General features: G+C 43.2%; 2 protein-coding genes across 7 annotated transcripts in view; both read right to left on the minus strand.

Moving 5' to 3' along the window:
- NOD1 (nucleotide binding oligomerization domain containing 1) overlaps nucleotides 1-15,637 on the minus strand; it is a 30,584-nt gene extending 14,947 nt beyond the window's left edge. For 4 of the 6 annotated variants that reach the window (XR_011322131.1, XM_069770266.1, XM_069770258.1 and 1 more), the window contains exons 1-4: nucleotides 14,885-15,257; nucleotides 7,077-7,415; nucleotides 5,028-5,202; nucleotides 1,983-3,786 (exon numbers count right to left, since the gene is read on the minus strand). Coding sequence is in view for 5 of the 6 variants with exons in the window: in XM_069770266.1 (XP_069626367.1) it covers nucleotides 1,983-3,786; nucleotides 5,028-5,202; nucleotides 7,077-7,292 (2,195 nt within the window). In the remaining variant the exon portion in view is untranslated. The other 2 variants (XM_069770243.1, XM_069770252.1) reach the window with 2 other exon arrangements.
- A 333-nt stretch (nucleotides 15,638-15,970) lies between these two features.
- GGCT (gamma-glutamylcyclotransferase) lies at nucleotides 15,971-26,493 on the minus strand. Its single transcript, XM_069770363.1, has 4 exons — nucleotides 26,313-26,493; nucleotides 22,719-22,864; nucleotides 19,413-19,548; nucleotides 15,971-17,439 (listed from the first exon to the last, which is right to left on the minus strand). The coding sequence occupies exons 1-4, from the start codon at nucleotides 26,427-26,429 to the stop codon at nucleotides 17,290-17,292; spliced, it is 549 nt and encodes a 182-aa protein (XP_069626464.1). The 5' UTR covers nucleotides 26,430-26,493; the 3' UTR covers nucleotides 15,971-17,289.
- Between the last annotated feature and the right edge of the window lie 124 nt (nucleotides 26,494-26,617).

Genomic DNA, 26,617 nt, shown 5'->3' on the forward strand with positions numbered 1-26,617 from the left:
ATGACTGGAAGTCTATGCATTTTCCTCTGATATTTTAACAGGTCCTTATGCCACATATTAAAAGCCATTAAGGGAAATGTGAGTTCAGTTTCATATGGCTTATTTCAAAAACAACAGAAAATAAAAAGCCCCAAATCTCCAAGGCAATGCTCTGGAAGCTGTCCACAGAACTGAAAACAATAAAATGTAGTAAGTCAGAAACCAGAGACAAACACCTCATCCTCCTCCCATGCTTACTGTGACTGCAGGAAGAAATTCTGCTTGACACCCTAGCAAAAGCCAGCTTTCTAAGCTACTCTTCTTGCAACCTTCTGAGTACCTAGTGAAAGCCAGGCATCTTGAAAGTCACAACACATTCAGGCTTCACTGAATAAAGGTTGTGAAAAGCCCTGGCCAGGAAATAGATCTAGCATGCGTGTGCTTGATGTTTCTAATTTTATTGTCCCAACTAGACACGAAACAAATCAACGTCAGTCATTCACAGAATAAAAATACTTCTTTTCACAGTTGTTTGGGGTGGTGGTGGCGGGGGGTGGGGTGATGGTGGTGGTTTATTTTAAACAACTCAAGCTTTTTCACCTTGCCTACATGGACAGGTTCCTGTGAAGCATTCCAATTCTGATGAATCACATTTTCTGGGTAAAGCTGTCACCTTGGAAACATTTTGACCAGCTTTAGTTTCTACACAAACTCAGAAGCTGAACATTCACTGCTGAGCATCCCTTATCACCCAACAGCCTCCCTGGCTCTTCCTAGTTAGTAACTTAGTCACTTGGGAACGCACTAGCACATAGCAGCAATCAGAGCCAATTTCTACAGATCAGAACAGTCTGCTTCTTTCAAAGGGATGGTTAAGCTGTTCGAAACAACGCTTCCTGACCTGCAGAATTGGTCATTAGAAATGAAAGTCCTAACATCAGAAGAGCCATAAAGACAAAAAGGCAACCTAACACACTGGTTTGGTGCTGGGGATGGTGTTAAGATCACACTGTGTATGGCATGATCATATGAAGGGACAAAGAACGAAAGCCTGTCCTTTATCTTCTTTGTTTTGTCTTACATACTTATGCATTTTCCTCCCAAGTTTCCTTATTGCTTTCTCTTGGGAGGTCAGCTGATTTGCAACTAATTAGAAAAAACAAGTGTCACTTGCTTTGATTTAGTCCTAGAGGAAAACAAGGCAGAGCACGGCCAACCAGGAGGAATAAATCCATTTATAAAAAAAAAAATTCTCATGAGGCTGAAGGAGCTTTAAAAAAAAAAAGATATATTTGAAGTTCCTGGTTTTCTGCATCTAAATGTTTGGACAAATAAGGTAGAGCTACATGGCATAACCTCAGAGGACTGGAGGTGGAACAATCTGGCCTGTGATGTTAGACGTGGACTTAGTTCTCCCTAACCACACCAAGCCATGTCCTCCCTCCACATCACCTCAGGGAAACACCACATCTAAAGACTTCAACTACATCCTTTCACAGAGTACTACATGTTAGCTTTTGTTCTGTGAAAGCCAGACATCTTGGCAGGATGTAAAAGCAAGAAATTCAGAGCTTTTGCTCAAGGGTTATTGTGAATAGTAGATCCTCTCTCACCGCACATGACCAAGGGCAGAGACAGGCTCAGGCAATCTTCAGATAATGGAGGAAGCACTTCTGTTTCCTTTCTTTTCCCTTAAGCACTTTCTCCCGTAAAAATCCTCTTTTGAGACAAAATTATTTGAGACAGAGCTAACTAAACCTACAGGGTTAAACAGTCCTGGCTTCTAAGGACTTCTTATCACATTTTCCATTTGGGTTTCCAAACTCACAGCTTGTCCCTGCTCCTGAAACTGGCTGAACAAAGATTTCAGAAGATCTGAAATTTTAATATCCAGCAGCCATAAGAATCCTCATCTTTCTCCACTTTCAAGGTCAATTCCTCCAGCTCAGCAGTTTGTGGAATAAACCAAGGATAAGCAAGGACCTGCTTGCAGAGACTCCTACCTGATCACCGCAAGCTTGCTGAAGCAAGGTAGCAGCTGTTTTACTCCATAGTCATTGATGTTGTTGTTGTCCAAATCCAGAGCCAGGCGCTTTTGAAAGTGATGCACAACAAAGGAAATAGCACTGCAGTCAGCAGAGTAGGCATTGCAGTATGTGAGCTTGATGTAATTGGCATGCATGCGTTTGGCAGCCAACTTCCCCACTTTCTCACTCTGAGTCTCGTAAAGGCACCTCAGCATCCAAACAAAGTTGGGCTGGACCTGGACCTGATTGTAGTTTGGAAGCCTGGACCGAGTGACACCTTTCAGGTGGCATTTCATGCTCTCCCCAAGGTATGTGATGAGTGTCTTTCTCTTCCTCTTAATAACTGCAGGCAAAACTAAATGTCTGAAGAGTTTCTGCTTGGATCTAGAAAGCAGACCACAAAGAAACAGGTTGGTAAAATGAAAGTGTTCCTTATTTCGGAAAGGATCCTTCCCTGCTAGTTGTTTCTTCAACCAAGGAATACGAAGGCAAGTAGGCTGGGCAGTCTCAGTGGAAGAACATTCATTGAAAAACTGAAGTAACTCCTTTGTACCCACTTTCTTTTCCATAACCAGGAACAAAGCTGTGAAAAAAGACTGAAGGGTTAAGTGCAAGAACTCGTAAGTGCACTGATTGTCACAGCCACTGTAACCTTTAACTGTCCTGAGAAAGCCCAATTGCAAATCTCCTTCAGAGATGTTTACTGATGAGACCTCCTCCTGCTCGAAGATAAAGAAAGAGTTCTCCATCCCTTTGTATGCCATTTTACCCAAAGCTAGAAGCGTTTCCTTTCTTGATTTGAACATCTCTGCTTGGCTTCTGGTGTTGTTCTTCAGCAAACTTGTTTTCACAGATCGGTTCAGATGGACTTCAATCATGAGCAAAAATACATCTGTCAATGTAACAGAACAGTCTGGAAGCTCGTGGCTGTCAAACATGGAATGGAAGTGTTCGTAGCATTTAAAGATAATCCAGCAAAATAAAGGCACTGAACACAAACTGCAGAGACTGGGGTTAGCTTCCAACTGGTTCAATACCAGTGTTCGCTGCCCCTCATCTTTGAAAAATGTAGCAGTGTATTCCTTCAGGTTATTGCTGGAGAAACCACGGAGCAGTACTTTCTTTCTAATGATGTTTCTTTGGATCTCAGTCCCTGTCCTCGCTGTAAGAATTTTCTTGGATCCCTTAAGAAGCTTTCCTCTGAGAAGGCTTACCAGCAGCACCAAGGGGTGGATGGGTTCATTGGGTGAACACATCTCAGGCACACTACTGAGATCAAAGTTGGAATAGATCTCATCGAAGCCATCAAATGTGAAAAGAACTGTATGAGGGAATTGCAAGATGTGATGGAACACCTCTGCAGGGTCCTGGTCTGGGTAGCAATTATATTTGAAGAGTAGGTCTTTCAAACATATGGCTTCATCTTCCTTAAAGCAACTAAACATCCTACATCGGAAACGGAAGAAAAATTTGGCCCCTATCTCCAATTCTTTTCTGGCCCAAAGGCTTTGTATCTTTTGCAGCAAGATGGATTTTCCAATTCCTGCATCACCAAAGACATAAATAGTCTCTCCATCTTCATTAATTAGCCCAACTGCATCATCAAAAAGGGCTTCTAACTGACACACTTTGCCTAGACTCTCATTGGTAAAACTGATGAGCTCCATAATATTGTCAGAGTAGATTTCTTCAAGCAGCATCTCTTCCCTCTGAGCATATGACATAACAAACTTGGAGTCCCGTCCCAGTTCATATCTGAGCTTCTGGCAATACCTGCTAACTAAAAAGACAGTGAGCTATTATTAAAAAGACTATTATTAAAAAGTACTATGTATACAATGACCCACCTCTTTGGGAACCGAGAGGGGGTAATAAACGAAAGTAATTCTAACGTAAAATTGGTTCTTTGGCAGATTACTTCTATTTGTGCCATCATCACTCTCTTGGGAAATTCAGGTACTAATCAAAGGTTATGTGTGAGCCACCATTTCCTGAAAGCCAGTACTGACACTGCATTGCTTTAAAGGGCTGCTATCCTTCAGCTGAGACTCAAAGCCAAGCTCCTGACCCTTTGTTAAAGACTGTTTTACTCTCTGCAAAGGCTTGTTGGGGTTGTTGGTCACTGATTAGTTTTGGCATCTGCCTTTTCATTGTATTTATATCCTACCTGTGATTTATATGAGGTAAGTGGTTATTCTTTCTTAACTTGTTAATTTTTATTATTGTAAATAGAAAGCATGTGTTTTAGAAACTGGGTGGCAGGCACCTCAAAAGATTTTTTTAAGATGACAAAAAAAAGAGAGTCTCAGTTATTGTGCAATGTTGGCTTGTGTTTTTATTGCAACAGAAACTTCACTTCAGATGGGACCAAAGTAATTATTGTATTTATATAGTATGAAAAAACCTCTCAAGAAGAAAACATTTATTTCTGCTATAGTTTAACTCTGACTTTTGGTATAACTCATCATTTAGGATCACAGAATAATTCAGGTTGGAAGAGACTTCAGAAGGTCTCTAGTGCTACCTCCTGCTCAGAACAAGGTCATTTATGAAATCAGATGAGGTTACTCAGGGCTTAATCTAGTTGGATCTTGAAAACCTCCAAGTATGGAGACTGCACAGCCTCTCTGAGCAACCTGTCTCATTGCTTGACTGTCCTCATCATGAAATACCGGCTATTCCATTGCCAAAACATCACAGTGTTGCTAATAAATTGTAGTAGAGGCCTAGAAAATACTACAGCTGGCACAAAGTGGTTATGCCGTTATGCTACATATCCAAAATAAATGCAGAAAGAGCTTGACTTTAGCAAAACAGAATGTAATATATCAACATGACTGTTGTGTTATACAGCGTGCCTTTTAATTATTTGGCTACCACTGCTAGCAAGCACAGCATGCACACAATTATCTTCCCTGGCTGTGCCTGCCTAGACTCTCTTACTCTCACGCCACCTGGTTAGAGCTCCCTATGTAGCAGGGTAGTTCTAAGGAAATGATATAGATGCATGGCCTTCCTTACCTGGATCTGTATTTACCACAGGTTTACTACAAATATTCTCTGAAGGCTTGTAACCTATTTCATCCAGCCAAGGCTGAAGTTCATAGTAAGCATCAGTGACTTTCTGCAGGACATGGATGAAATATTCTGAAACCTCTTCTCCCTTGCTTTGAACCAAGTCTAGAATTTTGCGAACCTGAAGAAACACCACATGAAAGATCATTGATACATAGCATTTTATCACAGTTACACTTGTGGACTGCTTTAGGATCCTTTTTGGACTGGAACAGGGGATCAAAATCAAAACTGGTGCTTCAAAAACTTGAATTCAAAATCTAGCTCTGAATTTGAACCATCACAACACTCACCTGCTGTTTGTATTTGGATGTTGGAAGAGAGTTGGCTCTGCAAGTTAAGGTCTGAACTTGTAGCTAAATCACATGCTAATCAGAAACAAAATGCATACGTACTGCTCCTCAAGAGGGAACCTAAAGGATTTCCTCAGCCTGGCTAGATAGTATATTTTAAATCCCATGCTGGTTAAAAAAAAAGGGGGTGGTTTCTCAGCGCCCTAAACTCACCCTCTGGTTTGTAAATACTCCAGTCACATTTAGATTTACCTCAGGATCTAGCCAGATCCAGAGCAGGGTAGGCAGAATCTCTCTCTGGATCTTAACACAGATCCAAAAACCTATAACTCTTCCTTTTAACACAGCAACACAATTTTGTAGGCTCTCTTTGTACAATGGACTCGCTGCCTGCAACTGTGACTAAAATTAATGGCTACCAGGCAGTGGCTGGAGCAGTTCAAGCCTAAGCATTATCTCGAAAGGCAAGGAAGAGCCTGATCTCCGAGCAACCAGTACACAGCAACGCTAGTACATCTGGGGGCCCATTTTGAATGTCTGGATCCTCTTGCTAGAAACAAATGAAGAATTCAGTTCTAAACCAGGCAAAGGGTTTCTAGAGACTGTGGTCTCTTGTGAGCTTAAAGCAGGGTGAGATACACACAGCACAGCAAAAACATGGTATTTTTTGACAATTTGTATGCTCTAAAAAGCAATTTTGTGCCTTCCAGAAAGCTCCCACAGAGTCCACTTCACTTACACTACTGTGGTCTGCTCTCTGTCTCTGCTTAGACTCCTGATGCATGGCTTCCCCCTCAGCTTTGCTAAAACAATCATATATATTATGCTGAACAATAAGAAATGGAGATGAACATACAGTGCACATTTATTCAGCTTTGACCCTATACACAGAGTGAGCACTGTGTTACTGTTTCAACTTGCCAGCAAGAATGATTATTTTATGAAATGCGCACTGTTAGTGAAGTCCAAGGTCCCTGAATTTTTTATGGTTTGCCTGCCTCTAGCTGTGGTACTATTCTGAAGCTGCATGACTGGTTGGTCAGGGAAACAAATAAGGAGTTTGTTTTAAGTCATGATGCAAAGAGCAACTGTGTACATGTGATAATTTTCCCCTATCAAAAGACCAGGAAATAATTTTTGCTATGTATGTCCAAAGATGAATCAAAACCCCAAATGTGTCAGGATATATCAATTTTCCATACAAACATTTACAACATACATAGGTCTTTAAAGATAAGGGAAGGTGTGCACATAGACAACACACAATCATTAACTTCTAAAATAATATTTCATTTCTGTCTCTCCTTCTCTAAAGCAGGATGATCTGTCCCACAGCATCCTAAAGTAGATTTTCCTTGCAATACTCTGCATAATAACGAAGGCTTGCATGTAGCAAGCTGCACTCTAACAGCCACTGTGGTCACCTCCTTATCAGAGGACAAAGCTGCAGCTGTGGGGACAGAACAGCAATTATCACCCTGCTCATTCTTACAGCTGCCAACAGGCATTACAAGCAGTGCCAGCCATCCTGGAAAGAGATGTGCTGGAGACACTTGTCCAGAAGGAACAGGGTGGGGAACCCCCAAAATAACAAAGATTAGAAAAGACACTAGGCATAAAATTGCCAGATAAACCCCTAAAACCCGGTGGTAAATTGAAAGTAACAAAAAGCTTATGCTGGCTAGTGAAATAAAAAGAATACCTTATCTGCTTGAGTTGGAAATTGGATAACAATCTCTGCATCTTCAGTGGAGAAGTAGTCATTCTTAATCAAGTTGTCAATCAAACACTGTGTGTTTCGGATTCTACTGACCAGAAGTTCTCGGTATACCCTCAGCAAAGCAATGAAGGACGGAGGACTTGCTCCTGGAGGTTTTTCCACAGAAATCTCCAAGTTAGCACAAAGTTGACCTTCCATAGCTGAGATAGCAAGAAGCTGCTCCACCTAGACTCATCTTTGACAAACTGTCCATTTGCAGTGAGAAGTCAGCTTGGAGTTAACTTCGGGGAAACAGGCAATATGTCCTTCACATGACTGAGCCTATAAGAAGTTAATTGTATAGAACCTCAGTTTAAACCTTATTCTATGAAGATATATCCTTCAATTAGCCATCAAAGAATACTTCCAACCTCTGCATAATATCATGGCCGACTTATTAACACGATTCTTCCTCAGGTACTTCCATTTATTTGTTCAGGTTTTGGAAAAAAAAATACCTACAGCAGGCAGTCTTCCTTCTGTACCAGTACTTTACTCTAGCCTCTAGCTTGCCTCAAACACCACCACTGTTATTTGCTTTAACTGCCTGTTCCTAGTGCATAATTTAATATTTTTTATTAGCTTTTCATGTTTCAGTAGACAAAGCAGACATCTGTCCAAACATATCTGGACAAGTAAATAAATGGAATAAAATTATATTTCATAGCAATTAATTTTGTATAAGGAATTAATTTATAGTAGCAATTCACTTTGCTTTTTCTGTGTTACAAAAACAGACCCTGTATAAAGTGTTGCCAATATGATAACTGTCCCTGTAAGCAAGGCCTTGTGAACTCTTGAGACAGTTTTAGCTAAACTAGGAAAAAGCATTTAGCTTCAGGGCACCAGGTCTGAGACGCAGTAGTGAGACTGTGGGAAAGCCACTGATCAGATGTTTCTGTTAAGAAAGCCAAGAGTAAAATTATGCTAACAGTGAAAATGCTGCTGCAGATTTCAGAGCTACTACACCACTTAGGGACACAGAGCACTTCATATGTCCTCAAGCTATTGGTTCATACAGCACGTAAAACAGGGAAAATATCATTGCATTGGTTTAATTTGGTTAATCTTACAAAATTCAGGTGAGTAATCTTAGAAGTTAAAAGTACAGTTTTTCAGAATCTGAAAAATAACAATGTTACAGAAAGGACTGAAATAAGCACTTGTAAATATACAAGATCCCATCTCTAGTGATTCACACAAAAAAATATGTACCTCTCCTTCAGCAGGAATTGCACAGAATAACTAAATTCACAGACTCTTCCCCATATGATGAACTAGGCCTGGAAGATAGCACCACAATTCATATTCAATACTGGATTGGGCATCCAACCCACCTCCAACTTCATAAAGGGAAAAGATTGCATACAATACAGCTTGTAATGAAGATACCAATATAAAGCCTGTGCAAACACTTAGGCTTGAATGCCTGACCTCAGCCCCTGTATGAACACCTAGAGACACAACATGATCATTAACTCAGACAGCTACAGGCTCAGGAAACCCTCTCATTGCTGTAGAGATGTTGTTTAGAAACCATACTCTTTAGCATGAATGCTCTCTCCTTGTCTACAAATGTATATGCTGTGTATGCCCTCATTCTCTATACCAGCTCGAGAGCTCTTTTTAGATGGCCATTTATTCCCATTTTTCTTTACAGGGCATAAAGCAGTAGGAATCAGGATCAGACTGCTCTCTACTGTATTACTAAGGTGTTTTTTTTAATTGCAGTTAATATACCATACAGCAGGCATGAAGTTATATCGTAATTACAATTCAACAATAAGTTCATTTAGGTACTATTTAGGTACGAACCTTGCACATATAATTTCCCATGCAAAAAGCAGGTTTTTTTGCAAGATCACAACTCAATCACCTCCACGTAGACAATAAGAATTTGCATGATCTACACAAATTACTGGCACCCTCCAGTAACAGGTAAAATGTACTGTTGCTTCAGCAGGTCAAGTGATATTTGGAAGAATGTTCTTAGATTCTGATAACAGTCATATTAATAAAAACAAAACACAAAGCCCTTCTTCAACAGTTCTGTAAAGGTGCCAGCTCTGCTGCTGCAAAATTCTCTCACAATTTCCCAAGACGTTTACATTGCCAGCAAACTTTCCAATTGCTCCCCAGCACTGCCCTGGCAAGCTGTAACTGAGCCCTGCCAGCTCACAGATTCTTCTAGGTGACCTGCTACTGGAACAAAAACAAACTAACTTGTATGGGTTTTCCGTACGAGAAGCTGCAGTCTGCATCTGTGTAGCTTCTCCTGCTTGATGCTGGAGAAAGACAGGGTTTATACTACTGCATTTTAGTGATACTACCTGTCTACACTTAGAACCACAGGGCAAACCAGCTTAGCTGATTTCAGGAGACCCAATAGGTCCTAACTTACAGTTGCTCACCTGCACAGATGCAGATAACTGCATTAAGAATCGAGCCCTCCAAAGGCTGAGACCAGGCAAAACCCTAGCACAACTGTTTTGGATCACAGCCAACTGCAAAACTCTTTCAACCAAAGGGAATGTAACCAAGTGATCTGACTTTCTTACCACATGAGTAAGTGACTGCATCTACTCAGACAAATCAACCTTTCATTATGCCACTCACATGACCCACCAGATGAAGTGGCTGATTTCTGAGTCACTCAGCTTCCTAGAAGCCACACTGGCACATCTCTTTGTGCAAGAAAGCTCATTCCATAAATGAACTCTATCATGAAGACCAAACAATGCTGAAAACATAATTTACTCTAAAGCTTTTGCAAGCTTTTAGTTAAAGAGATAGAGACACCTTAAAATACATGAAATAAAAATACTAACCCTTTTCTTTCAAGATACTGCATCTACCCAACGTTCCCTGCTTGCTTTGGTTATTCTAGGACCACATTATCCTGATGCATTTTCTTTCTTTCTACTTTGTGAGAAGAACTGAGACAAACATCCAAGAAACCATAATAATGAACCAAAGTGCTGTCATATGTACAAAACAAAGAGAAGCGTTTTCTTCACTCTTCCAGATCCATCTACAAAGAGTATAAGAAAAGAAAGAAGAAATACAGCAAAAGGGCAAGAACATGGAAAACATGGAAAGATCAGAAGGTCTCGAAGATGCCTGCCCTGCATCTGACTAAGTCCAAGTCAGTACAGAACCTGGTTGGTACTGGAAGGGGTGTGCATACGTATGCTGCAGGAAAAAGCATGTTCCCTTTCACACAGGGTGACCTGCAAGAGAGTAGAGAAACAAGAAAGCAATCAAAAAAGAATATAAAGTAAGGATAAGCATTAGGGGAGAAAAGGAGAAAGAGCAAAAATGCTGAGCAGGGAAGTCACAGTTTGCAATATGAATTCTGTGCATGATGACATACTCGGTGATATTTTTCAGTGGCAATATTAACTTTAAGGCAAACAACCCACACCACCCAGTACTGGAGAAAACAGCAATTTTCATCAGTCTCTTAATAAGAAAAAATGGAAATTTCCACCATCCATAGAATAAGAAAATGCCACATCAGATGAGCAGCTGAACACCTTAAACAGTGCTGGAACAGAAACATTTCCTGCCACATGTTAGCTAAGAGCAAGGCAGGTATATGCATGTTTGTAGCAAAGTGTATCAGATACATGAAGAAACTTCAGGTCCTACTCAGACTAAAGTAAACACAAAATTTTTCTACAGCAGCAGTTCTAGGTGCAACAGCACCTAAAAGTCCTGATCAGCATGAGAAACATGCTTGTTCTCTTAGAGAAACACAATGCATGTAAGATTCTGATGTATACGATTCTGTTTTGCTTGGGCGTTTTTGGGGTTTTTTTGTTTTGTTTTGTTTTTTTAAACACGAGGCCAATGTGATGATGTCATGAGGTCTCCAACTTATCTGTAAGTCCATCACCTCTTGGAAGGAGTCCCAGCTTCCATCCTGCTTTAACATGCATCCTTTCAGCGAGGGATCACAAGGTTACAAAGCACTAAGTCTCTTGTTAGAAGGATCTGTTAGTTTTACAATGCTAGGTTACACATCTGGTGTGTTTAAAGATAAATGCTTATGCAACTTAAAAATACGCATTGAAAGCATATAGTTAAAGTGCACATAGTGTTCTTTGCCTTATCTTGGGCACTCCAGATGCTGGATTCAATTCCAGTGCAATTTTTGTGACTGATGTGGCATCAGTCATGGGGACACTGTTAGAAAAGACTAAGACATACATTAATGTGAGACACCTCAGTGCACTGACCAAGGTCGAAGAACATCCACTGTTGAGAACTGCTGCCTCATTTTTGGAACTGTTCCATTTTTGAAAGGGGTAATGAATAAAATAATCTTTCTGAAAGCCACCTTAAGGCTCTTACAATCCTTTGCAAAACATTACTGAGATATGGTAAAGACAGATCACCTGTTCTAACAGCAATGGCTTGTGAACACATCTAAAATGAGCATTATCATTGAGGTTTGTACACAGAAAGGTATGTACACAAGGAGAAAGGGAAAGATTTGCAAGTTTGATACAGTAGCTGAAACAAAAGAACACCTAAGGAGGAATGGAGAGAGACAAGAGAGATGATACCCAGGCAAAGCAGGAGTCTAGGATGAGGAGAAAACGGGAGAGACGCTTATGGGGAAAAGCCTCTTTTGTGGGAACAGAATGGACTTCTTGCTCCTGAGAAGGAAAAATAAAAACCAATGATTTACTGATGAGGCTGCCAGTGATGTTGGAGATGAAATTCAGTTAGCCATTTTGAGGACAGCAGCTTCGGTCAAGTGAAGACGACAGAAAACAGACCACCAGGAATTAAAAAGAATGAGAGAGCAGAGTGCTCACCCATCACTTGTAAAGGCAAAGAAGAGAGAGACAGGGCCTTGGCCAAATGAAGTGTCAATGGGGATTGAAGGGATGTGAGAAGCAACAGCAAGTGTGGCAAGAGATGCGTATCATAAGCCTGCATAACTGAGAACAACAAAGAGGAAGCAAGATGGAGATCAGGCCAGGGATAAGGAGGGAAATGAAAAAAGGAAACGAAATTTGTCATAGTAAGAGTTACGATAAAAGTACCAGTGCTTACAGCAAGGTTTTGTATAAACCATGTCAATAAGCTGCAGTGGCACTGATGGCCCCTGCATGAACACACTGGCACTTTTATCTAGTGGTACTTCTGACTTCCCTCTATTCTCAGCATTGTGCAAGCATATATACATTTTTATGTTTCCTGGCCCTGCCCTTCTCACATCCTCTTTCCACTAAAATCTCCTTGCTCTTCTTCTAACAAAACTGCTATGCCTGTTCAACTTCCAGTGCTGCAAGTCCTCTGGCAGTGAAGAATATATTGGTTTATCACAACAAGGTCTTACCAACTATAAAAGCTGTAGATATAGGGGCTGAAGGATCTTAAAAGAATAGCTAAAAAACATTACCACTTTTGGGTGAACTAGGGAATTCACTCCTCATTGAGCTGACTGCTCCAAGTAGACTGCGCAGGATGAAGCAGTAAAGGCAATATAAGGAGCAAATTAATTAACAACCGTCCTTTAAAGCAGCTGATTTAAGACCAACCTAGAGTATTTCTGAAAAGCTGAAAACTCAGTCAATACTACTTCTTCTGTAGTTTTGCTATTCTGACAAAAACTGTTCCTCTAAATTGCCTGTCAGAAAAAGCCTTATGCCTAGCTATCAGCAGCCAGTAGCTGGAATATCTTCAGGATTTTCACAGCACCTAGTAGCCAGCTCTGGCAGGACAATAGCAAAGCACACACACAAGCCTCAGTCCCAGCTCAGGGCTAGTGGAGTTCCTGTTGGCATAGCCTTCTGTCCATAGTATTCAAAATGCAATTAGTCTTTGAGAGGTAGCTGTATGAAAGTAGTGCCCCATTTCACATGAAAATCTGTGCCCTTTGTGTCTCCAAGTCAGATTTGTTTCCTGAGAAAAGCTATTTTGCAGTGCTAGCCACCTCACTGCAGAGTCATTACAGCAAGAGGAGAACTGGAGTCTTTCCCATGCTTTTTCATTAATAACGGTAACCTAGTCAGGCCTGTCTAAACTCAACTTTTTGCTATCACCAGGAGACACAGAAAACTGATTTTCCACATCATATTGCATGTGTGCCGCAGCAGGCAGTCTTTTGACTATAACAAATGATTAAGAATGTATTTCCACACAGCAGCTCTCACTTTTAAAAGAACTTCAACTATTTTACATAGTTCAAGAACAGTAAAAAATGTGTAGCCATTAGAAGCAAATGGGCACATATACTACACAAAAAGTCTGCATGTTTTGATGAGAAGTGATGCAATGTATTTCCCAGAGGTACTAAAAAATAGCCTTTTATTTTTATAGCAGAAATGGTGCATCAGTATGGCTTGCACAGAGTCCCTGTACTGAGTTAAAACACACTCATCATACCCCAGTTTACAATCTCTGTGTAACTATCATCATCGATGCTACATATGTCAATAAATGCCGTGGGAAGCATGCATTAACATCACACTAGTGTAAATCCATTACAACTCATGCGATTTTGCGTTGCTCTGGGGTCACTGAGATCAGCATCTTCCAGTGATTTTCCCTCTCTCCTCCCCCTCTCTCTCCTTTGACTGTAGCATAAGCTTTTGTAGCCATCCCGAGTTGTTTGAAGAGCAACAGATATATAAGAACACAGAAAAAATTATTTCTGCCTCCACCTGGTACACTCACAAGCTTTTGTTTAAAAGGCACAGGCTTTTACAGAATTATTCATACCCCTCACAGGTTTTGCTGCTACATTTCCTAAACAGCTTACTTTTAAACAAACGGAGCTCTACATACAACGTTTAGATGAATTAACAAGTCCCTGTCAAAAAGATTTTATGTGGCTTCCTGCTAACTCCTTTCAGGAAAAAATGTAATAGATAAGAAGGAACCACTACTAAGAAGCAAAGAAATTTTCTACTGTTAGAGAAATCTTTGGGATTTTTTTTTTTTTTTTTAGAGGTGGAAGAGGAAGGGAACAATTTACTGGTATATCTAAAAAATATAACTGCTTTTCTACTATTATCTATTATTTTCACATTCAACCTGCAGTGAATTCTACAATTAAAGATGCAATTGATGGAGTCACATATTCACAGCTCTCCTACCTCCCCAGCTTTGTTCTGGCCATTAACAGCCAACCTAATTAGCAACAGCCACTCCACCTGCCAAAGATCACCTCCCGGTCGTGCCTGTGCATCCATCGATCCATCAAAAAAGGGTCCTGAGCGGGGACTGCCTAACTATTAAGGTGAGGCGAAGTTAACTGCTGTTGCCAGCAGCACGCGGGCGTGGAGGGAGACCGCCACCATGCCATGCCATGCCGTGCCGTGCCGTGCCATGCGAGACCGCCGCCATGCCATGCCGTGCCATGCCATGGGAGACCGCCGCCATGCCATGCCCTCCCCACAGCCGCAGGGCACCAACTCTGCCCAGGCAAACCCGCTCCCGCCTCCCCCTCAGCTTCTTTCGCGTTAAGGGAGCGAAGCACCGAGGCCCAAACGACTCCCGCCTGAGTCAGCGCAGGGCTACGGATCTTCAGTCAGGTTTAGGGCAAGTGAATGGCTTTCTTCTCCTCTTTTATCCGTCCGGCTCACGGGAAAGGCAAGGCGGGCGCGGGCTGCGCAGCAGGTAAGCGATGCCCATTTCCACCCGGCGCCTCCCCCCTGGCTGCCGGGCGCTGCCTCCCGCCTCCTCCGCCCCTCGGCACCCTTCCCCAACGGCCTTCAGGAAAATTACTTCACCGGCCAGCATCTGTAACAGTATTTATTCCTGGTAGCGCTGCTGTATTTGGCACGAAGGCGCCGTCTCCCTCGCCGGGGAGCTGCTGGGGCACTGCTGGCCCCGCTCCTCGCTCTCTGCCTGACGCCGCCTGCCACGCGGAAGCCTCCTTCCCGGAGGCGGGAGGGGCCCCTGCGGAAGAAACACGGAAAAAGTCCCAAAACTTCCAATTCAGGAGCGCGAGAAGTTCACCAAGAGGCAGACGCCAGCGGGAGCCGCCGGGGAGCAGCCCTTCCCCTTCCACCTCGCAGCCTTTCAGGCGGCAACACAGAAACTTTGGTTTACAAGAAGCAGAAACCTCGATGGACGCCCTCCAACCCTCTCCCAGCGCCAGCCGCTGACCCGCTGCTGCCTAACGCCTCTCTCCCCGCCTGCCCCGAGCCCCCCGCCCCTCACGACATGGCGGCCGCCAGGGGCGAGCGAGGCGGGCAGCGGCCCGGCGACCCTCCTCCGCTGCTGGCCCTTCCCCGGCACTCACCGCGGCGGCGAAGGGACGGAGACGAGGGGAGGAGCGGGGCCGCGGCCGGCCCACGGGTGCTTCCCCCCACGCCCGGCCCGCCGGGAAGGAGCTGCCGCCCCACGCACGGTCTCTCCTGCGCGGCGGGAAGCGGCGCCTCCCCACGGGGGCATTGCCGAAGGCCTCTTCTCCCGCACGGGCACCGCTTTTCCCTCCCCACACCGGCGTGGCGGGAGGCCCGCTCCCCCGAGAGAGGCGCGGCGGAGGCCTTCCCCCGGCCGCAGGAGCTCCCACCATTTTCCTCAACGGGAGGTCGTCAGGGTATTATTTTCTGTTTTCTTCTTGCCAGAGTAAAACGACCCCTGTAAAAGTTCAAAAGCCCAAAGGAGCGTGGCGGTAAGGGTAAAGCAAAATAAGTGGTGCTGATGTTCAGTGCGTTCATGCATAGTTTTGCCCCCCATCATGAAATTATGTCCATTATAAAAAACAAATAGCCAATGGAAGTTCCAGTGACATTTCCACATCGCCAGCTTTTGCTCACACAAGCAACACTGATGCTCTTGAAGCATGCATTGAACAGACAGGGGCAAGGTTTGGTAATCACAGTTCTGTTTACTCCGTTTCAGACCAGACAGTGCTAATACAGAAAGTACCATGTTCTACTGTAGTCACCATGCCCAACTCTGGAAACGGGCATATGACATTAGGACAGCACCTATACATCCCTGGCAGAAGTTTACAGAAAAATTTTATGCACGGCAGACATGGTAAGTTTGTTACTTTGTCATTTGTTTATCTAAGCAGTCACAGAGTGACACACACCCCTCTGCGTGTCAAGAGAAAAAAAATACACTGTACAGAAGATAAGCCAAAGTTCAGTTGTTTGACACCTTCCAGGTTGTCAATTTTTCCTTGTCCCCCACAAACTAACTACAAGGGTTGCCAAGTACCATGAAGATACATACTCTAAACCTTACAAGAGCTTCCAGTTTTGCAGGAGATTGTGTCAAAGCTGTAGAAAAAAAGAGGCCACATCTGTTCATCTGGAGTTTGACAGACAAACAAAATCAATAAACAAATGCACCAGGACTCACAGGAGAACTGCCTGATTTCACTGGACATGAGACCAAGGCCTAGATAAGCAACAAGCCAGTCAGAAAGGTAGTTTAAAAAACTTTGGAATTATCTAACTAAAATGCATTCCTTAAAATCTGTTGGTTATACCCAACCAGTTCGCCTACTAGACATAGAAAGGATGAGGCCATTATGCTTTGAATGAGACCCTTTGCTGGATGTTGTCTTCAGGCCTGGGTTGCCTTTTGGACTAACACTTAAAAACACGGAGACAGTTAAAAAAATATTACTTTTCTTTCTTTGTTAACTATGTAAACAGAAACAGGAACTCCATAGCTTCAGAGGTTGGGCTTTAAACCATTAAGAGAAGCCGTGGAGGAACAAGTTTAGTCTTGGTTTAGAGTTTTGAGTCTACTTTGCATCTAACAAATATTTGAAATGCTTGATAATTGTGTATACAACATTTAAGAACAAAGGGCCTAATCCTGCAGCCCTTACTCCTCAGAAGGCAGCAGATGCCAATACTCAAGATGGCCTTTTTCTTTTAAAAAGGTCAGTAAACAGGATACCAAGCACAAATTTGCATGCAGCACTGTATGACAATTACAGAAAGATAATTTCTAAGTCTGCAAAAACTTCAGCATGTACTCAAGTTATACATACAAAGCAAAGAAGTTACCAATGTCAGTGTGTCTTCAGACTGCAAATTATGTCTAATGGCTTACTGTAGATGCACAGCAAACTCATCTCTTCTTGATAAATAAAGAAACTGCTGATCAGCACAGTGAGGAGAGGTATCTAAATCAAGGTGAATGGCCAAGCAAGTGCAGAGGTATTCTATGCAGAATTTATCTTCTTTGCTTTAATAGCAGCTTCAATCTCTTCCATGATTGGCACCGGCCCTGCATAGTTATTAGTTTCAATAGCTTCTAATTTCTTCTGATAGTCAGCTGGCAAGCCATTCTGTTTTGCACCCATGCAGATAACCTATAATCAAAAGGGAAAGAAAAAAAAAAAAAGCCTTCAATAATACTGTTAGGAAGGACAGACCCCTCCAAACATTCACTTGTACGGGAAGAACTGCTTAAGGTAACAAGAGAATTAATCCCTAATAATGCTAGTTGTACCTAAAGTTAGCAAAAGGCTTCTGGAAGACCACTGAAGACATTAATAGCGTCAACAAAATTACTCTGAAAAGGCTTGTAACTACCAAGGCATACCCCCAAGATTCTGAGATGTTACTAACGTGCACAAGACTACAGTTAAGCTGCTATTCAGTTATTTCATTCTTTCTTCCAGCAAGGACAAGAACTACTTTTTATCTCTTTAGCCAGCCTTAGTATCACATCTGAGTGAGAAGCAGCGTATATTATTGAAGTTATTTTTAAAACTAAGCTGTTCAAATCCAAAGCATAACAGTGAGTACCTAGACAGGTTATAGGAGTAACAGAAACAGATACTTAGCTTAGTGGAAAAAGCACAGATTCCTTAGAGTTTGTTACTGCAGCTTTCCTTCTACATACAAAATAAACTTAAGTATTGGTGAAAGAGAAAAGAAGTGATTGTGAGAGGAAAAGAGGAGGCTGTAGGAGCCAAGACTTGAAAGAGACACCAGCAAATTCCCATATAGAAATGAATAGATAAATACACAGATTTTAAAAGCTGACACTATTGTAAATACTCTTTCATGCATTCAACATCCAGGAAATTCAAGGATGAGGCATCTAGAAAGGATGAACTTTGCCACAGAAAGTACACAACAGTAGATGGATGTAGATCACTGTGTGCCACCTGTACTAAATTTTTAGCCCTCCTGCCTGGTTAACTTAAATAAAAGTTGGGGGCAGGGGGGAAGAAGAGAACTAACAACTGACCCTGATAACAGCAAGAGGGAATGTTTAGCTAGATGAAGTTGCCAAAATTGGAGGTCTGCTCTTACAGCATACTAGCGAGAGCTGACACACAGTAGCAGACTACGTATTAACTCCCTAAAAAGCCCTAAAGATCTGTCTTGACAGGAAGAGGGTTGACAGAGAGGAGGTTTGTGAAGTAGCAGAGCCTGCTTTCTAAGCAAGCTTTCTCTTCAGAAGTCCTGCAGCAGCCAGCCTTAGCTATGCTCCTGGAAGCTGATTCACAGCAGCGAGTTCCTCAGTTAAGAGAAGGCAGCACACTGGGGATTTAACAAGCTCAGGCCCCGTTTCTTTGCTTTCAGTAGAAAAAGCCAACATGTTACAGTGATGTCTATCTGCAATTGCTACGAGCTGCACAATTCCAGACATGCAGTCATGCCACCCCAGGCTAGGTCTGCATCAGATCTCACAAGCTAAGCAGGTCAGGCCTGCTGCGTGACAGGATCATGTGTCTCTACAGTCAGTGTGTTGCAGAACAGTGTTGAAACACTTCTGCCTCACCAGCCATCAAGTGGGAACCCTGCAGTGCTCTGCAATGTTGCTGGAAGTCCTGTGATGTACTGATGATGTATCTGGTAAAAGAAGGCAGGTGGACTCCTATATTAAATGATAGCAAGATACTTCATAAGACAATAAGGATAATCCATGTCCTTGAGACTACAAACCAGGCACTGTATTCTCCCCACAGAAGCTTCCCTCTATCCTTTTAGTGGAGTACATTAATTTTTCAAACAGAGAATTGCTGCATATATGTAAACAACATCCTTCAGAAATCCTTGTGTCAGTCATAACTAATTCACGAGTTAAATAGAGGCTTCACGTAAAGCATAACTGAGCCAAAAAATAAAATTGGTTTAGTAGGCCTTTAAAAGCTAACAATCTTCTGCGAGCATCATTACAGTAGTACATTGCACAAGGATTAAGCTATACCTTTACGTTAGTTAGTCATGCCTTCCATCCCTGTAAATACAGTACTTACTAAACAGGACAGAAGTACTGATTATATATTTCTGTTCATTCTCTCCAAAATTACAGTGATGCAACACCTACCCTTTTATACTGAGGAGAAGGGGGACCACAGACATAGTCCTTCATCTGGTAGCTTCGACAGGTCAGTACCTTTCCTGCTTGAGTGTGGACATTAACTTCTATTGGGACATAAATGCCATCTTCAACTCCCTCTTGCCTGTAAAGGACATGTATTCCTTTCATGCCAAATAACTGATGCATCTTTCAAACAAACTGTGCAATTAAACATATGCATTTATTATAACAGAATTCAAGGCAGGACAGTGGTCTGTGCTGTTAACAGACTCAAAGAAAAACAAAGAAAGCAAAACATATTCCAATACTTTGTACAAACTTGTTTCATATCCAAAAATAAGTTTCTAAAGAAGCAGCAGCATTCACTTTTATCATTTCAGCTCTGTAAGAAAGATGACTAGTGGTTAACTTGCAAAGTTAGAGAGAGAATATTCCTTGTGAATTGATTACTGTGCACGTCTGGTAATCTACAAGAGAAACACAACCAAGATTATCAGAATTAACAAACCAGGCACACATCATTCATTACCTTCCACTCAGATAATGAAACAATTAAAGTTTTATCTTGTCCATTGTGTTACACTTGAATAAGGGGAAACTCACACAACTCTTGCAATGCACATTCCAATGAATAATCCAAGAGACCCTTTAATTTGCGCAAGATGTGTACAGCAACAATGTGTTAGATCAGGGCAAAAAACATTTTGGTTTTTTTTATTAGCAAAATCATGCTATGCTGTCTTAGGAAAACAAAACCAAACTCAAAACCAAGGCTACTTCTTGTCTTTAACCATTAGCATTTAGCCACCAATAAGTCTGAAGAAATAGTAAGAAGTAAACGAGAAGCTTAAGCAATACGAGACAGACTTTATAGCACAATTAACTTTAGATGTGCTTTAGATATGAGTGATAACATGAGTTTTAATGCTGCTCATCAAAATATCATTTTGACAACTTATCTTTCTTTCAAAGATGTACTACCATTTCAAGTTATTTAACATACACAACACGGGCCATGTTATGTGAGTAACTAGGTTAAGTGCAAGTAGAGACTGGAAGCTAACTGCAGATTCAGGACCAACAGACTGCAGAATAAGTCACATGGGTGTGTGAGAGCAAGAAAAATGTTACAGTTAAGTAATGTCCATAGCTAGGATATATGAGGAAAAGTCATTATTTAGTCTGTAACTTACAGATTTGTGAAGTACAGAGGACAAAAAAAAAAAATCTGACCACGAGACAGCACCAAAATGCATTTGAAGCCAAAAAGTTCAGCCATCTAGGCAAAAGATTCCCCTCCTATATTTGTTTTCTATGTATTATGTTGTTTCACTAGTATTTCAACCAACAACACACAGCATCAGTTACACATTCCCTCCTCTGCTTCTGGATAACAAAGCACAGACTTCTTTATACAGATTGGGGTGGGGGGGGAGCAGGAGGGGAGCAGGGCAAATAGTGAAAAAATTTTTTTCCTTGATACATGGAAATTCCAGGAAATAACTTGGTTGAGAGCTTACAAATATATCTGCTTGTACACAGCCAAAGAATCCCAAGATCTTCTGCAGGAACACACACAAGCTCTTTCAAGTTGGTTAGTAGCAATCCTTAGAAGCATACTATTGACAATTGTTATAAAAGCCAAGAACACATCCTGTTTCCTTCCATTTCCAGTCCACCTTCATGGCATCAGTGAGGCAGCTGGGAAAAATCAATCTTTAATGCTAGTGTACATCCTGCAGGTTTTGGTGATGGTGTAGCACTCAACTCTCTAGCATCTTAGTCAGCATTAAAGTTTGTCAAAGAAATGCCAGGGATGTGCAATTCTATGGTATGTAAACAACACTTCTAGAAGTTAAAATACAAAATGCTGTACCCATAGGGGGAACACCGTGTTACTATCAAAGCAGATGCTGCCAGCCAGCATCTTTATACTTCTGAAGTTTACGCTTTAAGGAAGCATGGTAAATCAGGAGATTTCAGTAAAGGTCAGCAGAAAGGGGACCAGGAGGTAAGTGCTAGTGTAAGCAACAGAGGGGAAACTGAGGAGATAATAAAGCAGGGACATGTGAAGCTCTTCCCAACCAGAAGCATACCAGCTAGATGCCCTCCTGCTTGCGACTAACACTCCCAACCAGGACTTGAGAGTGCTGAGAGTACCCTTTCCCATGATGTGGTAACAGAACTTGGGCAGCAGTTTCTGTTGTGTTTCAGGTTCACTGTAGGCAATGAAAAGCAAGTTGGAACTTCCAAGTTTCATGGCCAAGGTTATAAGGACATGTCTGTGCAGCACAGTGCAGCCATAACCAAAATTGGAACAGTACTAGAGGCAGGAGAACTGTGTTAATGTAATGTCTTCAGTGGGTTTAATATGCCGTTCTTCCTTAGCTTCACTAGCCCAGATTTCTACTGGAATTAATTGGTAGTGATGAATTGCTTTAAACAAACGATCCTCCTGTACCAGAAGCACCATGCTGTGCAGGCACATCCTGAAAGCTGCAATAAACACATGACACCAGCCAAAGTTTTGGAGATTAAGTTTAAGTCCTGCCTTAGACCCTGCAAGAAGCTATGCTACTCCTTGATTTGTTTAGCCAGGTGGTCCTCCAGACTTCAGCCTGGGAATGACTTGCTCAGGTTGCCTTAAACTTGTCTTAATTATCAGGCACAGGCAGAATATTCTCCACCGTGCATTGGAATGGTGCAGGCAGCCTCTCCCATTCAAAGGGAAAAATAAAGCCACCCCAGCTCCCTGCTTGGATCTACCTGAAGTTCACAAAAGTTTGAATCCTCAGAAGACATGCAAAATAACTTCCTCAAAAGGTCCCTTTGCCTGTATTAAAGATTTCCTTCTCTTCTGCAATTCTTGTCCTCATCCCTTCCTTTTCCACTACAGTCGGAGTCTACAGATGTATAGAGACAGAAACTGATGTCAGTCTCAGAGGAAACTCTCCCTAAAGCAATGGGAAATGTGTCACAGGACAAATACAGAGTTTAGAGTAATTTAAGGGACTGGACACTGTGAGGACAGGGATTAAAAAAAAGGAGCCTGACCAATATATCAGCTCCAAATCAAGGTCCACACCTTACTAAATACCCCTAAGTAACTTTAGCTTGAACACAAAGCCATTTTAATCACAAATGTGTTAGAAGTCAATACATGTACTGTGAAGTAAAATTCACATATTAAAATCCAAGGCATCTTCTTGATTCCAACACCAAAGCTTCCACACAGCTCTTTACCAAAAATTAACTACAACTTTTCAATTGGCCTCTAAAATAGTAGAAGACAGCAAAAGTTAAGTCACCTACTTATCCAGTGAACTTAAATTGCTAGTGTTCATTTTCCACACTATTCCCCACACTTCGTCTCCAGGGCTCTCAACAATGGTAGCTGTACCTCCATGCCAGACAGAACTTGTCCTGCCTTGATGATGGCCAAACTCGAGCTTAAAATCCTGCAAATGAAACCAATGCAGAGAATCAATTTCCACTTCAGATAAGGGCTGTTGGCTATTCTTGGCATGAGAGGGGCACCTAAAGGAAAGTCTACAAGTAATCAGCTGGAGCCACAGAAGGAAGAATGGACAGGCAGGATCTGATCCAGCTCCCATCTCATGAGGGGCTGAAGTCAGCCTTTTCCACCTCCCCATGAGAAATGGCAACCTTGGGACAAAGGGAAGAGAGTTCTGGCAGAGAGCACTACTGATAAAAGTCTTGGTCTGTGGAGACCTGGATCAACATCCAAACCTCTTAGTAGTTTGGCCTAAACATTAGCTAACAATTTCTAGCTGTTGAGAAGAAAGTGGAGGTAGCCCTTTTTCAAAAGTAGCACACATACCCAATTCTACAGTAAACACAGTAGTGCTAAAGAAATGTCAGCATGACTTTTGTCCAGGTTGGCAGTAACAGGATTGCTGATGTGCTTCCTGTTAGACAATCTGAAGGGCCCTTGGCTGACGTGTACCTTGAAGGAGGGAACTGACTCCTACCACCTTCTCGTTCCTCAAAAGACATGCCTACCAAACACGCATTCCTTTGCAGCCTTTGGTGCTGTTATAAGACTTAAATACTACCATGCAGGGTCCAGGAAGATAGTAAGGGTAAAGCCTACAAGATGGTGAGCTTTGGGTCTTGTCCTCATGCACCAATGCAACTGCCCAATACCATCCTGTGTATTTTCCAGTGTTTTGTGCCATCTCATCACTCAGCTGAAACATTCTTGGGTAATTTTAAGCCAAGGTGTACGCTTATTCAAGTGAGCTTATTCAAGTTTTTGCAAGTTGAAATATTGTTTTAGAAATCAAGTATCTCTTTTTCTTACAAGTAATATCAAATATTACTACATAGGCAAAAGAGAATAACAGGTCCTTGCATCTTTCCAGTATTATTTCCCATCTGACTCCATACACTCAGTTTCCTCTCCTACTTGTTAGCCAATTTGTGGATCCTTCCTAGCAGTAGAGAAGGGAAAGAAAAAAAATACCACTACCAAACTTTAAGGAAGACTACCTGCTTAACCACAACAACGAAGTCCGGCAAAAGCAAAAAGGATTAAAAACAACAACAAAAATAAAACCCAAACCTGTACAACCCCACAACTTTGCTTATTTCTCATGATCACCCTGTTTAAGCTATAAGATAATTTTAATTTGAAATATAAGTGTGTGCATATTAATATTCACTTTTTGAGACTCATTACCTTCTTGTAACGTGTCCTAACAGATACGGGGAAAAGGTTGCAAAAGTTGAGCAGTTGGAGGCTTACACACAGCACTGATCAGAACGCTAATTTTGTGTGTGTGTAAGTAACAATCAGCAGCCTGGCAAAGCCATACTGTTTACTCTGTCAATAGAGTCATCTTCTTTCCCCATAAAATGTTCCCCATTAAACTAATTTTACTAGAAAACAGTCTACTTAGACACACTAGTCATCAACCATTCAACAAGCTGCTGCAAAACGGCTTTGCAATATTCAGGTGACTGGATTACTGTGTGAGGAGGACTCAGGACTAGACCCTGCCAGACAGTCAAGTCTGAGTAATATGCACAGAAGTAAATAGTCCAAGGAAAAACTCCTGTCGAGCCAAGTATGCTCACAGCAGTCTACTTAAAAAAACCCCAAACAAACAAACAACCCCACAAAACCCAAATGGACCAATTTTTATTTTATTCCTCCAGTTATATTTTCTTCAACCTGACCTGCACTGAATACCTGCAAGGAGGTGTATAAAACAGTCAGATACCACCCAAGAAGGTAAACGGAGACTGCACAGAAATAGCGCAGTTAGCTGCAGTTCTAGAAGCAGGAAACCCTACGTTACGCCATACAGGCAACTGCAGTGGGCACTGCAGGGAAGAGGGAACAAACACACTAGATACTTTCTTGGGCCAAGAACTTGGTCTTTGGCCCTTCTAAGTACTAGTGTAATACCCCCTTCTGTGCTTGTCATACATCCTATTTCTTACAGCTGTTGGCTAAAGATTAACAAAGCTTTAAAAGTAAAAACAGAGGGAAGCGAATTTAATACTTCACTTTAGCATCCAAAGTACTCTGTTTACAGGCTGTTTTTCCTTTTTTTAAGGTGACTTAGTGGTACTACCATAGAGCAATTAACAGAAATCAGCTCCGACCTTTGTGCCCTTCCTCACTCCCAAGCATCAGTGACTTTCCAGCTCAAAGGAAGGGAGCAAAGCCACCCGGTGTTAGCAGGGAGCGCAGCAATCGGGCAAAGGCCGGCTAGAAAAGCTAGCGCCTGACCGCCAGCTCTTGAACAGCTAACCTGCAGCGTGGCAAGAGGCGCTTAGTGTGTAACCTGAAAATCTACCTGAAACCCCGAGGAAAAGCTGAAGCATAGGGCTTGCTTTTATTCAAAGACAAGCACACAAGACTACTGCTTTCCTTCTCGCCTCTAAGGTCTGATCCTGCAAGGTGCTGGGCTCTCGGCATGTGCAACTCCTCAGTAGCACCTGTAAGCGCCTTGCACTTTACAGGAGCAGGCCTCAGTTGCCAGGCTGATAGTCCCAAGAGACACCAAGTACCTGACTGTAGGGAGTTTATTAATGACAAGGTTTGGGGACTTCTTCATACACTCTAACGTAGATAATTTCCTGCCAGTTACCCCAAGAGAACCTTCAAGTCGTCCTTAAGTGGTACCAATTGATGCTCTGCTCCTCCAAGGATCCTTCCAGTTGTACGGATCTGTACTTCAACAGCTTAATGACCATGAGCTCCTAACTCCAAGTCTGCATTAAAGCCGAGCTGATACACTAACGTGTAATAACCCCGGTGGGGGGAGAACTGCCAGGGCGTAGGAAGGCGTCAGCTGCAGGCGTGCGGTACTGGGTGAAAGCTTGCATCCCGCCCGGCACACAGCACGGGGCGGGCTTCTCGCTCGTAACCAGCGTGGCAGAGGGGAAGGAGGAATTCTGATTTTTTAACAAAGCATCACCCTTTTAAAACTGCCAGAAACTTGTCCCATAAACCCAACCGAGCACCTGCTACTGGCATTCTCAGGTTCACAGCTTTCACTACTCTCCACGCGTGGGGTCTTGGCTGGCAGACTTGCGGACTGGGTTAGACCCAGTGCGACAAGCCCCGCAGAGGCGGGATAACGCAAACACTCCTTCGGCGGAGGGCGGCAGCCCCACGCGTCACGGCGCGCGCGCGCTGCCACGTTAAGGGCGACGGGACCCGCCCCCCCCCGAACCGCGCTACGGCCGCCCCCGTCACCGGTCGGAGGGCTCGGGCGGCCTGCAGCAGCACCGGGCTCCGTGCAGCAGAGCCAGGCCCACGCGCGGCTCCACCAGGGCGACCGGACTTCCACGGGCCCCCGGACTTCCACCGGCCCCCGCTCCCCACCCGCCGCTCCCCACCCGCGGCACCCCCACGCCGCCCCCCCACACCTGCAGGCGTGCCAGGGCGCAGAGCACCGCCGAGGGGTTGCTCAGCAGCAGCCGCTCCCGCAGCAGGTTGCTGCCGTACGCGTAGTACAGGAAGCAGCCGCCGCCGGCCGGCTCCATCGGCCCGCACCCGGCCCGGCCCGGCCCCGCCGCCGCTTTAACGCCCCCCCGTCCCGCCGGCGGCCGCCTGGGCGGGGCCTCCGAGCGGAGCCGCCCGCCATTGGCCGGCCGCCTGCGCGCCCGCGCCCCCACTTCGCTACTTCCGCCGCCAGGCGGCGGCGCTGTGGCGGTGGTCGCGGGCGGCGCAT

This window comes from Haliaeetus albicilla, chromosome 2, assembly GCF_947461875.1.
Source record: "Haliaeetus albicilla chromosome 2, bHalAlb1.1, whole genome shotgun sequence".
Classification (NCBI taxonomy): Eukaryota; Metazoa; Chordata; class Aves; order Accipitriformes; family Accipitridae; genus Haliaeetus; species Haliaeetus albicilla.

Coding starts and splice junctions, on each gene's coding strand:
- GGCT (XM_069770363.1), bottom strand. CDS start 26,429: ATGGAGCCGGCCGGCGGCGGCTGCTTCCTGTACTACGCGTACGGCAGC. Junction 19,549..22,718: donor AATTTAAGTTCACTGGATAA/GTAGGTGACTTA, acceptor TGTCCTTTACAG/GCAAGAGGGAGTTGAAGATG. Junction 17,440..19,412: donor CTTCTCCTCAGTATAAAAGG/GTAGGTGTTGCA, acceptor TTTTGATTATAG/GTTATCTGCATGGGTGCAAA.